The 16,909-nt window shown below is 38.3% G+C and overlaps 1 protein-coding gene across 4 annotated transcripts in view; it reads left to right on the top strand.

Moving 5' to 3' along the window:
* Window positions 1-16,909, top strand: part of LOC127437446 (nuclear factor of activated T-cells 5-like) — an 87,628-nt gene that overhangs the window by 57,757 nt on the left and 12,962 nt on the right. For 3 of the 4 annotated variants that reach the window (XM_051692361.1, XM_051692363.1, XM_051692364.1), the window contains 3 exons: window positions 4,227-4,301; window positions 4,397-4,506; window positions 4,686-6,954. In XM_051692361.1, coding sequence (XP_051548321.1) covers window positions 4,227-4,301; window positions 4,397-4,506; window positions 4,686-6,954 — 2,454 coding nt within the window. The remainder of the gene's footprint in view (window positions 1-4,226; window positions 4,302-4,396; window positions 4,507-4,685; window positions 6,955-16,909) is intronic. The other variant, XM_051692365.1, reaches the window with a different exon arrangement.

Here is a 16,909-nt window from a genome sequence, read left to right as displayed (position 1 = left end):
ACTATGACAAAAATCGGAGAGAAGTTGTGTTTGAGGAGAAGGACAGAGTCTGGATGCGGACTCATCCTTACTCCAAAGCAGAGAAATTTTTTTCCGCAAAAATTGCTCAAATGGCAAGGGCCCTACAGGATAGTCCAGAAGTTAGGACCTCTGAACTATGAAATTGTCCTGGAGGACAATGGAGAAGACTTAAGAGTGGTACACGTCTCCAGGCTCAAACCCTGCTTTCCCTCTGCACAAGAACTTGAGGCACAACAACAGCGTCGATTATTAGAAATCTTTAACAGGGAGGACAGTGATGAGGAAGAGTTTCTTGGATTTACTGAGAAAAACATTTGAAGACATCTGATTGGCACCTTTCCCCTAATGGCCGGTTTTTCTTAAGGAGGGGGGGAGTGTGACGATGTCATCATTAAATTAATTGCAATTAATTGTTCATCTGTTTTGCATTTATCAGTCATCATTCATCTGTAAAATTAATCTGTGATCATTATCCACAAATATCACAGATATGTAAATATTCTATGGATCTACAGTCATCGTTCTATACGGCCTGAATCAAGATGGTGACGTTTTTAGTTCAGCCCCTAGTTACCTTTATTTGGCTGACGTGCGTCACTCACGGCAAGATGGCGGTGGCTGTCGGGTGGCGTTGAGTGTACTTCGCGGAGCTCCTGGTGAAGTCTCCCGTAGCGATTTATTGTTTTATCCACGGCAAGAGTGCTTACCGTCGGCATTATACTGCGATCGCGCACTCTGGATTTCGCAAAGGAAAGTATCCTCGTCATTATGTGACTAGCTGACAGTTGTTGAGATGCTGCTGGGAAAACTGTAAGACGAGTGTAAACTTCCAAAACCTGAACTGGATTGACAGAGTGGGAGCCTCCAGCCCTGTACAATGCCTAAGAAGTCCCGGATAATATGGACCAGACTACTAAACAAGGAGTCGTGAGTACAATTGTGGATTACTGTTTGACTTGACTGTTGACTGATTTTGATAGGGGCAATATTTTTTCCTTTTCTTCCCTACTACTTTGACTATTTGAACTGTCTTTTACTGCTGATTATTTACTGTTTGGACTAACTAATTGCCTGGTGAACTGGACCGATGTTTTTTTTTTTTAGCCTATTTTGTGGCTGGACAATTTTGAATTGATTTTTGTTTTTGTTTTTTCTTTCTTTCCTTGCTAAATAAAAAGGCAATTTTGAGACACTTGAATTTGCTAAATTTTGAATATACAGATTGGAATGCAAATCCTTATCTGAGTCCTGTTGCGTTTAATGTTCTTTTTTTTTTTTTTTTTTTTTTTCTATTTAAGAGCAAGAGTGGTTATTATTGCATTGATTACCAGTGTGTGAACCTTCATCTCATTAAGTTATGGGTTTTGTGTAAGACACAAGATCTTTGTACGTTTTTTTTTACTTTGAACTAATGACAGAAATCCTGTCTGGCACCCAGCATACAAAACAACCCAAACTAAGAGTTGGAAAACATTACAAATGCAAGACACAGTTGAGACCAATCAGATTATGGAGTTATCACTGCAGTTAGGGACTTGAATCATACTTTTCAACCAATCATTTGGGTCTAATTTTAGAGGTGGTGTTTTGTTTTGCGGTTAGAATGGTGTTTGGCCTATGATTCTTTGATAGAAATGTTGTTGCAGACCAAATAAGGATGTTGAACCAGGGGAGTTCTTTTTGGTTAAATCACATTAAGACAGCAGATTGAATCTTGCCAACTTGGTATTAAATTACAAATTCTACTGCAGTGTAGACCAGGTAGTTGTGGGATAGGGCTGAACTAATTTGTAAAGTGGTATTTGGGGCTCAGACACTGCAGTAACAGCATGTATCTGAGCGCAGTGTTGCAATTGGGGTTATTAAAACAAGACTCTAGATGGAGTACATTGGAACAAAATGTGGGAATCAAGGCATGCTTTCGAAATTGAGCTCCTGTCAACTTGACACATTGCTTGTGGTGCGAGATACTGATTAGAGAGCAAGACACAACAGCCAAAGACATTTATCTGATGTATATGCACATAGACAATTAACAAATAGCTCAGAAGGAATATAATAATGCTTCCTTTGTTTTTCTGTGACAGGCTTTATTGAATCGATTACATAATGGATGTTTTGATAGTGTACGATTGGAGATGAGACATACTGGATGTTTTTAATGCGAGGATGCTTTTAATGCAATATTGTATTTTATTTATGTAATACAAGTATTTTAAAAAAATAACATTTAATTGGCCAAAAATAATAAAACTTGTCAAGCAAAGTTACGATTAAGCTATATGCCGTGCTGATAACACTAAATAATACAAAATAATAATTGTTTTAAGTTGTAAAGCAGCTATAGACTGGCCATCAGGAGCACTGGGACTTTTCCTGGTGGGCCAGTCGAGTAGTGGGCCACCCTCCCCCCGTCGGACCGCAAAACAATCAAGGGTCAGATGCTTGCCCCACTCTTATTTTTTATTAAGCTCTACTATTTTCTGCAGTGCATGTGAAACACCAGAAGTGTGATGAAATGGTGCAACCTGATTAAACGGTGCAGTGCATCTGATCAGTATCAGTAAAGAAGTCCTAAGGTCAGAATGTTTGAACATAGCTCTACATAAATTTGGTGTTAAGTAAACTTTTTACAGATATTATTGGTTAATATCAGTAAATGTACATTTGCATCCCAACTCAAATGTTGCGTTGGCCAGATGGTCTATTTTTCCTGGGCTGATTTTTATTCCCAGTCCAGCCCTGTTGTGAAGAGAATGTAATGTAAAATGTAGTTGTGTGCATGGACATTAAAACATCCCGTATGTCATTGAACCCACAAGTTGATTTCCATCTAATATGTCATCATGCTACATTTCCGGGATCAGCTGTCACGTAACCAATCACTTGTCAACAGATGGCAACAGATGAGGAATTTTAGTCCTTTATTCCATCTGTCACTGGAAAACGATATACTATACTGTTATTAAATAATTGCAATTTAAATGTTTATTGTAAACATATAATTGTTTGTCAGAAGACACATCTATTTTTGAATGATTATCAATGGAGAAACTTGTTAATGATAATAACAGTAGTATGAAACTGTAAAGAATTAAAACAACAGAATAGCTGAACCATTCATCACTTTATACAAACAACATGCTGGTATAGTACCACAACACAGTATAAAGATACATTAACCTTACCTAGTATAAAGATACTGTGACAACCCTCCTTATTGGTATTAACTACAAAATTTTTGCTGTGGTGACGACCAGGGATTCATTTTTTTTTTCATTTCAGTTCGTTCTGAGCAAAAACTGTATTTTTTCGCTGCGGTTCAGAAGTTCCGCATCCTCCTTTCCAAATAGTAACCAGTTAGAACAAAATAAAAGTACAGTTAATAACATTCTTTTTAAAATGACAGTACTCTGCTCTAAGGGGTGGGTGAAATACCAGTTGCAGTGTTGCCAGATCTCGCAAGAGAAACAAGCGACCTGGTCTGGATAAACAAGCCCAAAATAAGCCACTTGCCTCACCTAAATAAGCTAAAATAAGCAATAAATTATTTTCCTTTGTGGTGGATGAGTCAGCATAGAAATCTTGTCGAGCATACAGTGAATTAACAGTTAAATATAATTTTAATTACAGATCTGCTTCTCAGTCAAAACCCAGCAGCATCAAATCTGTTTTAATCATATCTAACAATAATTCAGTGAAGACTTTGAAACAACTGAGAAATATACTTTTTACCTCTAATAATGTTTATTTTATTTTTTTGTATCTGGATTAGCCGTACATATATATGTAGTAATTATACACACTTGTTAAAAAAGACTTCATTCAGATAATGTGACATCCGCAATGGGCAATTAGGCAAAGAAATGTGTGATGCGGCAGTTTCCTTCAGGATTAAAGCACGTTTAATTTTTAAATTGAATAAACCCTTTGTTCTTTGGTTTCATGAAAAATTATTGGAACGAAATTAACCTGTTATAATTGGTTACCAGCATTTAAAAATGATGTTTTCACTCCAGAACAATTAAAAATCACTTTGTTCCCATTTTCGGTTACGTTCTGCAAAAAATTTGGTTGCGTTCGGTTTTCGTTCCTTGAAACGTTTTTAGTCCCTGGTGACAACCCTATATCAAGCAGAATTTAAGATTGAATTTCTGTATTAGCAGATGAAGCCATAACACATTATTTAAACTTTTTTCCTACAGAGAAAGTTGATATCCCAGTGAAGTCAGAATTGCCAGCCACAATCAAGACTTGCACTTTTGAAGAACAGATAAAAGGTGTGGTTCTCCTGCTCCTGCTAATCATTGAATTTCATACACTTTTATTGTGATACTCTTAAAGTTTGAGCTTATGTGTTTTTGGCTGTTTGCAGCAATGCAAACTGAGACCAGATGTCTAAACACTGTTGTAATGTTACCTGTGGTCAAACGAGAAGAACCTATGGAAGTCTCCTGCAACGCAACACCTTCAAACATTTTCAAGGTACTGTAATATAAGGCCAATACCTTTTGATTCAGTGTTTTGACAGGCTAGCCTAGGGTTGTCTAAAATTCCAAACTTTGTCTTACTATCCTTTACTTAAGACAAGTAGTGACTTGTACTTATTTTATGAATGGGTCATGAAAATTAAACTTTTTACCTTCCCTATTTTCGCAATCCAGCCTGTAGAGGCCCTTAGTTCAACCCAACAAATCCTGGAGATAAATACCGTCCTGCCCTCTGGCAGTAAGTCTTTTCCGAGCCCTGTGCCACTGCAACCTGTTGACTCACAACAGCCTGCGGCTCAAATTTTTACTCAAGAAACCTTGTCCACCATTCCGAAGCAGGACATTTCTTCACCTGCATCATTCCAAGTGTCCTTATCTGAAGACACAACAGTTCTTCAGCCTGTTTCTCCACAGGTCCCTCAGCAATTCCTGCGAGAAACCCCGGAGACTTTGTCTCCAGAAGACAACAGTTCAGATGGAAGTGGAATGGTATTAGTGGGCATAGAGTCTCAGTCTACTTCATCCCAGCAGCCACAGGTTCAGACACTTTTGCCCCAGGAAGGGGTTACACAGCTGGAGAGAGCAGTACGAGAGCTGCAAGCACAGCAGCAGCTAAATTCTGTGCTTTACAGCTCAGCACTCTCAGCAGAGAGTCTCCAGCAACACGTCCAGGAAAATATGAACAGTTTAAGACTGGGTGGAAATGAGAGTACCTTAATCAACCAGCAACAGCAGCAGCAAGAGCAGAATATATTGGAAAATCTGCAACAGCAGCAACAGAAGGCACTTGTGGATCTACAACATCAACAGACAGTCCTTGAAAATTTGCAGCAGCATCAGAAAGTCCTTGAAAACCTTCAGCAACAGGCTCTTGGAAGCTTGCAGCAGCAGCAAACACACAACAAAGTTTTAGAGAGCCTGCAGCATCAACATCAGCACCAGAAAGTTCTTCAGAACATTCAGCAACAAAGTTCTATAGTCACTCTGCAGCATCAAAAATTTCTCGATAATCTCCAACAGCAGCAACAGCATCAGAAGAATCTAGAAACACTTCAGCATCAGGTAGTATTAGAGAACCTAAAGCAGCAATTGCAGTCGGAACTTTTGCAGACACAAATTCAAATGCAGTGCACACCCAGCTTCACTAGCAATCCACAAAGCTCCACACAGGCTAGTGCTTTATCACAACCCTCTGAAGGTTTTCTCCAGAATCCACCCCAGCAGCAAATGCAGCAGCAGACTGCGCTATTCCAACAGACAGGCGGTCTTATGACCATTCAAACATCCAGCTTTCTGCAGCAACCTTCGTCCCAACCCTCGCCTCCACAGCAGCTTTTTCAGAGTCATAATCCCTTGACTGAAACACAAGACTCACAAACAGTACTCTTTGGAACCACAAAGGCACCACAGGTCCAAGCAAACTTATTCCCTGGTACTATGACAATGCTAACAAGTACCAATCTACAGTCAGAGCAGCAGGCTTCCTCAGCTAGCGTGTTTATTGCGCAAAGTGTGTTGCCTAGCCAACTACCATCCGATAATAACCAGAACCAGCAGCAACAACAGATAGCTTTTCTCACACCCATGCAGACTTCTGGAACAGAAGCCCAGACTGTCTCACTTTTTCAGGGACAAGCCCAGTTGTCCACCCCAATGGAACAACAACAGTCCCCCCAACAACAACAGATGGCTACACCCGAACAAGCTTCTCTTTTCACAAATATTACGACAATATCTCAAAATCAAGCACAGCAACAAACACAGACTGGCATATTGTTCTGTACCACGACCATTAACCCCCATGATCTGCCCCAGGCTCTGCTATTCAGTGGTCAGAACCAAGGTCCATTAGGAAGCGATCGCCTCCAAGAGAATATTTTTCAGGAGCAGCAACCCATGCAAGTTGTCCCCATTCCTGAAAATGTTACTGTGAACAATTCTTCAAACCAACCCACAGTCCCTCCTGCCCAACCAATTCAGAATCCATCAATTATGTTTCCCCAAGCCAGTGTTGTAAGTGTTGCCCCACAAGACTCATCAGAGCCCATGTCTTTTCAGGATCAGACTTCGATCGTGAGCGACTCATCTGCCAGTATGCCTTCAACACAGTCAGAACTTTTTCAGGACCAGCAACCTATGCAGGTTGTTCCGAGTACCACCAGCATAACCCCCGTCTCCCCTACGGACCAACCATCCATCAACCTTTTTTTGCCTCAGTCAGCCATTTCAGCTCTTCAAAGTGGAGTTAGTGCTCAAGAGTTACCTCCAACTGCCACAGCAGCCACCATCTTTAGTGGACGTGGTGGTGTGGCACTGGGTGGTCTGCAGAACACCACACCTACACCCACTCAGCAAACTCCCAGCCAACTCTTTCAGACAACTATTGGGGGAACTCTCAGCCAGCCTGGACAAGCAGGCCTGTTTCTCTTTGAGATTCCCAGTGGTAAGTGCTTTTCTTAAAGTCAGCTTTCAAATAAAAATGGACCCTATTTACTTTGCATGTTCCTGATCAGTGCATGTTACTGTAAAGAAAACATTTTTGAAGTATGATAATGAGAAATGTATGATATAATTTGTATCAAAGATATAAGAAAAATATTAAAAAGGCATGCTGAATTGAAATATAAACGCATTGCATTAACAGCAGTTGCATTTTCTGAGGCTGCAATTTGTCTTGGCTGTAAAGCAGTGAATGTTTCAATTGAAAATATTTTATATAATAAGTTTTTCATTAAAAAATTTAATAAATATTCACCTTCCAAAGTTCAGTTCTAATATATATATATATATATATATATATATATATGTATTAGGTATATATATAAAGATAATTATATCTTTATTATTGGACAGGTAATATTTGTGCGTTTTATTTCATTTTACAAATTCTCCTCTAACATTTCAGTGATTCAAATTCAGTTAAAAAATTCAACTTTGCATATCCTGGCATTGCAGGAAAAGCAGTAGAGGGCAGATTCACAATCTTTACTTTCTGCTGCTAGGCTTCACGATAATGTTGGGTATTTATATGTAAATAATTACTTTGTTTACGAATCTTGGCCACATTCGACCACCAATATATGTAGGAAATTTGGTAGTATAAATGTACACGGGATGGGTTAAAGTGCCCGCGTACCCCCACCATTATATGTCTGGAAACAGTATGTGTGAGCTAGGAATTAAATTAAACTGTCCTTATTCTACATTATTATGTAAGGAAATTTATAATGGAATTAGTCGCGTTCGACAGCCATTATAAATTAGATAAATGACAAATAACTCGATTATTTGTCTGAATAAAATTCTCCACCATTAAAATCGTAATACAACATCTCGTTGTATCCACTCACAATTTCTATTGAAAGGAATTAGCATTAATAAGGGAATTATGATTAATTCTCTTATTGGAGTAATATTATTCTCATGGCTTATTGAAAATAATATTACACATATTTAGGTACAGTTTTGAAGCAAAATCTTTTAAAAACAGGGATGAGATTATTTATCATAATATACCATAGTCAAATTATCTTTGAATACAGACAAACTTTATTGCTATTCTAAACATAATATAATCTAACACATAAAACATGAAACAGGTTGGTGAGTATTGACAGAATGTGAAATAAAAGATCAATACAGAGAAAAATGAACTTTATGGAGTCTGGTGACAATGCCTTAAGAACCATTTATCCTTCGAGTCTACATCGATTTGCTATCGGATTACCCAATGTATTTAACTAATACACCAGCACTTTCAAAAGTCTGGAGATGTACTTGCGTGTCGTTGCGTTTCTTTGCGTTGCATTCTTTGTGTTGCTTGGTTCTTTGGCTCTTGTAGAAAGTGCGTTCCGTCGATGTTTTGGACTTCTGTAATGATTGGATAGTTATTGTCTGGAATAACTTTCTGGTGCTGATGCTGATTGCCTTCTGCAAGAAGGACTCGTGACTCCCGTTGGATTTCTGAACCGTAGAGCAGAGAGTGAGAGGCTTCCTCTGGACTTTTGTGTCCCGAGTTTTTCTTGGACTATACATGGCACGGAGGATTAGGAAGAAGCAAGAGAGCCGAAGAAGGGGAGACCACGAGGGAGTTCTAGAGAGCGTTGCAAGAGAGAAGCCTGAGTTTTTTCTTGGTAGGAAAGTTTTGAACTGACATTGGCCGCACCCCCAAAGGTGTCCTGAGCCAATCAGAAGTGACTTTTCAGAGTCACATGGTCGACTGGTCTGTCCTTTTCAGAGTTAATTTACGATCCTTTATGTGCAAAATTCCCACTCAAAAATAGTGAATGTTTAATCATGAACTTTTATATCTTGAAAGCGTTGCAAGAGACATGACATTCGTTGTCATCAACATTCTCTACGTAAACAAGCAAGCATTTACATACTAAATGTGACATACTTTCATAAATATTACACGTGTAAGTAACAAAACATGAAAATCCCTGATTACCAATAATACTGGTTAATTCATTTGTTTTACAACATGGTTAATACATTACACATTATGAGAAACCTGATTGTCGGGGTATTTTAACAGGTGCAGACTTGAATAGTACAAGATTTAAAGATTATAATCATCGATATGTTAGTTAGAAGTGATTACAAATCACTACACATTTTAAAAGGTACATTGGCTATAATCATTAATTCGTAAGTTATAAAAGTAATCACAGGTCAAAGTAATTTTCAGAATTATCTAGCAAGGCTAGGTATTGTGTACATTGTGGATCTAAATGCATTCTGTACATTTTACAGGGTTGACTCAGTGAAAGTACAATGTTCATGGATTCCTTCACGAGTCTCCGTTTCCTGATGTGGCTGTGGAATTATGCATTTAAGGTCACAAGGTCTTACTTGGCCATTTGGTCTTACAGAGGGTTTAAGTTTGTGGAACAAAGAAGGGTTGTCCATATGGGTTAGCTCTGTCATTACAAACCCTAGTTTGAGATTAAGCAGGAATGGTAGAGACGGTCTCCTTCAGCAATTTAGGCACCATGGATTAGTTTTATGACTCTCTAATGGCTTCGTGGGGGCTCTCTCTGATCTGTGGAATTTGGTGTTGTGTTCATTTGAAGGCTTCGTTCGTGGATAATCCTACAATAAGGTGGTGCAGTCAGATGTTAATGAAGACCAAGAGCGGCATGAAGAGGTCTTTACCAAATAATGGCCTTGGCACACCAAATTATGAGAGGTGAATCGCCGATAAAAGGCCCTTTAACATAGTAAGCGACACGAATGATCACGAAAATAGGTGCCGCTAATCGACAAGCAATTTTACACTGGTAGGGTAGGTGACGCAAAGCACCTTTCAGCTGGTCTGCCTTGCCCTCTGCCCGTCACTGATGAGAAGTAGTACTTGGCAAGTTTGCAAAACAACAAGCAAAGAGTTATTTAGCTAACAGATTAAGAAAAGAAAATGGATTTCTCTACAAGCTGCAGAAGTGAGTTTGCTGTTGATTTGCTCAACGAGAGACTCTTAAAAACTCTTTCAGTTCACCTGCTGGGCAAGTAGACTGGCAGGCTTAACATGGTTACACACAGTAGGGATACCGCGGTGTAAGATTTTGACAGATTACCATATGAGAAAAAAAATCACGGTTAGCCAGTTTTGCGATTATTTGCACATTTTCTTATGCTACAGCACTGAGGCAAAAAAGGCATATATCACAGTTGAACATGTTCATGGATGTGTTCCTTAGGGATATTTGGATTCCAAGTGCAGCCATCCAATAGGACAACTAATAAATACAAGAAGTAAATAGAAGGTATAATAAGAGACACTCCAATGTAGGGCACAACACCATTTATCTGCATCCCGGGCGCAAAATGATGCGCTTCAATGTAACCGGAGCTGTGACGTGTACAGAAGGGGGGCAGCAGGGGCGCAAGCAATCACAGATCTAAACGTGCCCTTTTGGTCATCCAGGAAAAGGAGAGAAATGTTTATAATTAAAGTAGAATATTTAAACTAAAATCGTATAATAATCTCACAATAACAGTAATAATGTGTTATTGAGATTTCTTTGTAAATTGCGGGTGTATTAATGAAAAAGAGGTGCCTTTAAGAGCACGCGGTATAGCAGATCGGGGGGCAGATTCCAATTGCAAGTGATCCTCCCTATGCCCTGATCACTCCGAAATGCAGAGCCCTTGAAGTGTGTACTCTGAAAGAAACATGGCATTACTGTATGAATGTACCATCCGCTAACAGTCTTGTGGAATGGCCCTTTGAGAAAATTATATTTTTTTTTCACTTTTTAAACTAGCTTTCAAGGGGCATCCCCTCCCTTAGCAGTGCCCTTAGAGGAAGCAAAAATTGCAGTTTTGAATTCGCCCCGGAGCATCGAAGTGCCGTTACCTCAGATGAGTAATAGGTCACATAAAAAGTCCACTCCACATAAAGGAAAACAGACATTGGACAAAAGATAATTGTAAAAGCACAACAACTTTTGGGCCAGTTTCTATGTAAAATCCCAGGCTGATTTCTCTTCCCAGTCCGCCCCTGTACAACAGTAAAGAGAAAACTCAGGGGTGCAGGCCTTCTGGGAAGAATTGCAAAGAAAAAGCCACTTTTGAAACCGAAAAACAAAAAGAAAAGGTTAGAGTGGGCACAGACATTGGACAACAGGTAATTGGAAAAGAGTGTTATGGATCTTAACCCCATTGAGCTTTTGTGGGATCAGCTAGACTGTAAGGTGTGTCAGAAGTGCCCTACAAGACAGCCACATCAATGGCAAATGCTACAGGAAGCATGGGGTGAAATGTCACCTGAGAATTTGGACAAACTGACAGCTAGAATGCCAAGGATCTGCAAAGCTGTCATTGCTACATGTGGAGGATTTTTTGATGAGAACTCTTAGAAGTAGTTTAAGAAGTTCTGAATATTTTTTTCAAATTATAATAGTAATTTTCCCACGTTATTAATGTCCAGACAATACATTGTGATTTGCTGAATGCCACTTTGGTGAATAAAAGTATGAAATTTCTTTCCATAAGAGCCAGATCTTTATTCCAAACTTTTGGCCGCCAGTGTACATTTAAACATATATACATATAGTGACATAAAAAAATACGATATAACAGATAAAAAAGAGAAATATACAATAGCACAATAATGTTGTTAGAATATTTTATATACAGTTATGTGCAGGTGATGTACTGAAGAAGAGGTAGGATATATTTTATGGATATAAGTAGGAATGGATGGATTGAATATTGCACATGGTTGTATTGACTAAAGGAAAGTATTTGGGGGCAGTTTTAACTGTTCAAGAGGTTGAAGGCCTGAGGGAAAAAACTGCTCCTGTGCCTGGCTGTTCTGGTGTTCAGTGCTCTGTATTGCCAGAGGGCAACAGTTCGAAAAGGAAGTGTGCTGGGTGAATGGGGTCAAGAGTGATTTTGCCAGCCCTTTTCGTCACTCTGGATGTGTACAGTTCTAACAGGGTGGGTAGACATCAGAGCGACGGGTCTGTAGTCATTAAGTCCTTTGATCTTGGGTTTCTTTGGAATGGGGATGATTGTGGAGCTTTTGAAGCAGGAGGGAACTTCACACTGCTCCAGTGATCTGTTGAAGATCTGTGTGAAGATGGGGGCCAGATGGTCAGCACAGGATTTTAGACAAGTGGGTGAAACACCATCTGGGCCCTGTGCTTTTCTTGTCTTCTGTTTCCGGAAGACACATATCATCTTCGCAGATCTTAAGTGCATGTTGAGTAGCAGGAGAGGGGAGGAGGGTGGTGGCAGGAGGTGTAAATGTTTGTGTGCTGTGAAGGTCAAAGCTAGTGTGGGGTGTGAGAATGGACTTTTCAAATCTACAGTAAAACACATTCAGGTCGTTAGCCAGTTGTTGATTCCCTACAGTGTTGGAGGATGGTGTCTTGTAGTTGGTAAAGTCTTTCAGGCCTCTCCACACTGATGCAGGGTCGTTAGCTGAAAACTGTTCGTAACCATAGCAAAAGATGTAGGCTTACACCGAAAAACACTTTATTTTTATTATATATTTGTTTACATAATATTTTTGCCACATTTCACTGTTTTTATCCGTAGATTCTGAATTATTGTGCTTAAATTTACAGTGACATTTTTAATCGCGGTTAATAGTGCATCCCTAGTCTGAGGGGTGATTAGCAAAAAAAAATCTAATGTAAAAAATTATATTAATGGTTAACATGTTATCAATTGGAACAATACTGATCATATGCCAGTGCCACGCATACTACATATTCGTGTGTTAAGTATATTTGATTAAAATCACTGCGTAATGCACACATGTATAGACTGTTAAAACAGTCATTATCAATCGGAACAATATTAATTGTATCTTATTTGGCACACTGTTAGGGGTGGTCATGAATAGCCCCCATACCAAATGTGGGGTCTCTAGGACATACTCTATAGTGCCACCACCATGACAAAGATTCACTTTTCTTTTGTGTGTATCTTTTGAACCGTTTGCGCTAGAAACAAAATTATTTTTGCATCTGATTAGTCTCCTGATTAAAACCCCACTCATTACAGTGGCCACCATCTTGGATTGTGTCATTTACATTCAAAACAGTTCATGCCCTTCAAACTTTGCCTAATTTTGCCAAACAAGGCAAAATAATCTCCAGACTGAGCCGCACAGAAATGGAGCACAATTTTGATTTTCGTCTTTGTGACAGAAGCGCCAAGTTAACAAGGTGAACTTAAACTGGATGTGAGGCTGTAACTTGGCAATGATTTGTCGTATTGAAACAAAACTTGGTATACTTTATCAGGACCGTGATCTGAGGATACATTCAAAGTTTGGAGACGGCGCCACCTATAGGTCAAATATTTGAAAAATTGCTATTTTTGCCCATAACTTTTGAACCGTATATTCAAAAACCATGGCGTAAATGGATTCCATGGGTCATGAGGATTTCAACAATATCATGTTTCCCCATATCGGCTATACTGTCTCTCCGTTATATTGAATTTTATAAAAAAAAAAGAAAAAAAAAGTGATAAATCTTAAAAGAAAATTGGTATGCATCATCGAAATCATGTCCTGAGGATACCCGAGCAGTTTGGAGACAGCGCCACCTATAGTTTGAAAGATAACCCACACTTGTGTGCTGACTCTAAACAAAGTTTGATCCGAATGGTGTACATTCACATGAGTATGGCCTCACTTTTTATAGAAAACTATTATGAGTACAGTCTTCATACTGTACTCAATAGTTTTCTATAAAAATGTGTTTTATTCTACATGGTACGGGTCACCCCCTTCAATGTGTTTCACCATGTTGAAATCACATGACTCGCAGTGTTTCACTAAACGTTGAAGAAGGGAATCCTTACGCTTATTGGCTGCCGCCTATGTAGATATGCTTGGCTATGCTTATGTTGTTGTTTGGTGATGCGAAGAGCGAAAAGAACACAAAGGAACATATTTATTTATCGTGCTTTAGCAGTGGAGACAACGGGAGATGCAGTAGCTGTACTGCTGATGAAGCAAAAAAGGTCTGAAGCAAGAAGAGAGAAAGACCAGCAAAGGCAAAAAACTAGAATAAACATCAGTAACGGTAAGGCATTGGCGTCTTCAATCGTTTAGTGCAAAGTAGCTTAGCACAGTGATTGTTGTGGATTTTGTGTAAACCATGACTTTGGTTGCTTGGAAACAAAATGAGTTAGTCAAAAATGAGTTCATTTAATGCTAAGCAGTTCTCTAATAAAGGTAATAACGGTCTTTAGAAATAACGTGAAACGTAGACAATCTCCAAAGATTATTGATATGAGGGACAATAATAATCTGTTCTTAGCAGAAGCATGCTCACTTGATTTCTGTTGTTTGTTTTTAGGCAAAGCAATTATATTATAGTAGTAATAAATGACTTCAGAAATTACCTCAAACTCCGACATTTTCCAGATGCAAATGATATTCCACAGCTGGCTGGGGCAGCAGAGATGATCATGCTTATCCATGTCGAAAGATGGCAGTACAGCGTCTAACACCACTGTCACATCGGTACTAAAAGTACACGAAGAAGAGCAATGCTAACGCTAGCTAGAGAACTACTGAATGCCCCTTTAAATGTTGTGCTTCCGTTGTGCTGGAGCTCTTTGTATAGTGCTTGGCCCAGATCATTGCTGCTTGCAGCTATGTTTATAAATGTTATTGTTTTCCATTTGTTTTAGCATGTTGGATAGTTCATCCTATTGTACTTTAAGCATAATGCAGTTGTAGACACCATGACCTTTTCATTCTTTTTATTTATTTATTTTTTTTTTTTAAAACAAAATTATTTATATTGCATTTCAAATCAGTTGTGGACCAACAAATTCAAACTTGGATTGCAATTTATCTTATGATCATTTGGTCGCTAGTGAATACTTCCCCAATCATTGCACTCAACCCATTATTTTGAGTAATTGGACTCTCGGCTAGATATATTGCTTTATTTAATTAATGTATCATTAAGAAACACTGAAGAAACAGTTTATACTGACTTTATTGTCGAGTTAATTTAATTGATTTATCAAACCTTACAACCATCCTGTGACAACAATGCATGTGGAACTTCGATAACGCTACTAACAGAGCCAAATGTAATGACAGATTGTGATTAAAGTTTATTTGAGGTCCTCTCCCTGTTGCCCTTGGTTATCTTATCTTTAACATCCAATTACCTAGTGGTGAAGCCTAGAAGCAGCAAGTAAAGACTGAGCATCGGCACTCTACTGCTTTTCTTGCAAAGCCAGGATGTGCAAGGTTGGATTTCCAACCGAATTTGAACCACTGAAACTTTAGAAGCGAGTTTGTAAAGCAAAATATAATGGAATGATTATTACCTGTTGAATAATAAAGATGGAATTTTAAAACAATGAATATTCTGAAACTGAACTTTGGAAGGTGAATATTTATGACAAAATTTTGTACAAAATGTATTCAAGTGAAATATTTACAGCTTGAATATGCATCCATGTTGAACTGCATCCCCAAAAATGCAAGCACTATTAATATAATGCATTTATTTTTCAATTAGGGTTTTCAGCATGCTTTTTTGTATCAAAGACATTTGTCATTCATATACTTCCATAAATATTTGTCCTCATACCTAAGGATCCGTGGGAACCCCGATTAAGTCTTAATGTCTTAAATTCAGTTTTCCAAAATTTAAGGTAATAAGTCTTAAATGATACAACAAAAGTCTTAATTTTTATTTAAAGAGGTCTTAAATTTGGGTGTGGAAAGACCGGAATCGTGATGACTCAGAATCGGAATGTGATTATCAAGCTTCAAAAGAATACAATTTAATTAAATAAATGCATGCGCTGCGTCCTTCAAAGTAAAAACGTGACACTGTTGTATTTTCTCCAAGCACACGGGGGTTGTGAGTGCTTCCAGCTGTTGCGGAGCAGTTTGCAATCATTAGGCCATATCGGAAATTTATGACAAGCGATTACTAATGATCAACTGTTGATAATGATGTAGTGTTGATGAAATATGACAATGTTTACTTTTAATTGTTTATATTGTTATACATTGTAGATTATTGTAGGAGTGCACATTTTATATCCCTTATTTGTTTGAATGAGCAGTTGGAAGTAGTGAAGTACAAACATTTCAAAATAAGATTCCCCGGTGTATTTTAAAGTTAAAGTGCCTTTAAAGTTCATAAAGTGCATATGGAATGTAATTAAATGTGGACTCTTGTAGCCTCTGTCTGGCCCTCCATCACAGGAAGGAAAGAATAAGAAAATTTTATATAGGCTACCAATTTTAAAAACTATTGGCAGATTAATTGCCTTTCAACACATTATCGAATCAGCACAATCCAATATCGGTCGACCTCTAATTTGTATTTATTTATATAATGGTGCATAAACCAGTTTTAATGTGATATATGTGGAAAACATGTCTGGAGTATTTTAAACTTGCATATACAGTTGAAGTGAGAAGTTTACATACGCCTTAACCAAATATATTTAAACTCAGTTTTTCACAATTCCTGACATTTAATCATAGAAAACATTCCTAACTGACCTAAGATAGGGATCGCTACTTTATTTTAAGAATGTGAAATGTCAGAATAATAGTAGAGAGAATGATTTATTTCAGCTTTTATTTCTTTTATCACATTCCCAGTGGGTCAGAAGTTTACATACACTTTGTTAGTATTTGGTAGCATTGCCTTTAAATTGTTTAACTTGGGTCAAATGTTTTGGGTAGCCTTCCACAAGCTTCTCACAATAAGTTGCTGGAATTTTGGCCCATTCCTCCAGATAGAACTGGTATAACTGAGTCAGGTTTGTAGGCCTTCTTGCTTGCACATGCTTTTTCAGTTCTGTCCACACATTTTTTATCAGATTGAGGTCAGGGCTTTGTGATGGCCACTCCAATACCTTGACTTTGTTGTCCTTAAGCCATTTTG

Source organism: Myxocyprinus asiaticus, chromosome 48 (assembly GCF_019703515.2).
Source record: "Myxocyprinus asiaticus isolate MX2 ecotype Aquarium Trade chromosome 48, UBuf_Myxa_2, whole genome shotgun sequence".
NCBI classification, from domain to species: domain Eukaryota; kingdom Metazoa; phylum Chordata; class Actinopteri; order Cypriniformes; family Catostomidae; genus Myxocyprinus; species Myxocyprinus asiaticus.
This window is presented reverse-complemented; position numbering and strand designations above follow the sequence as displayed.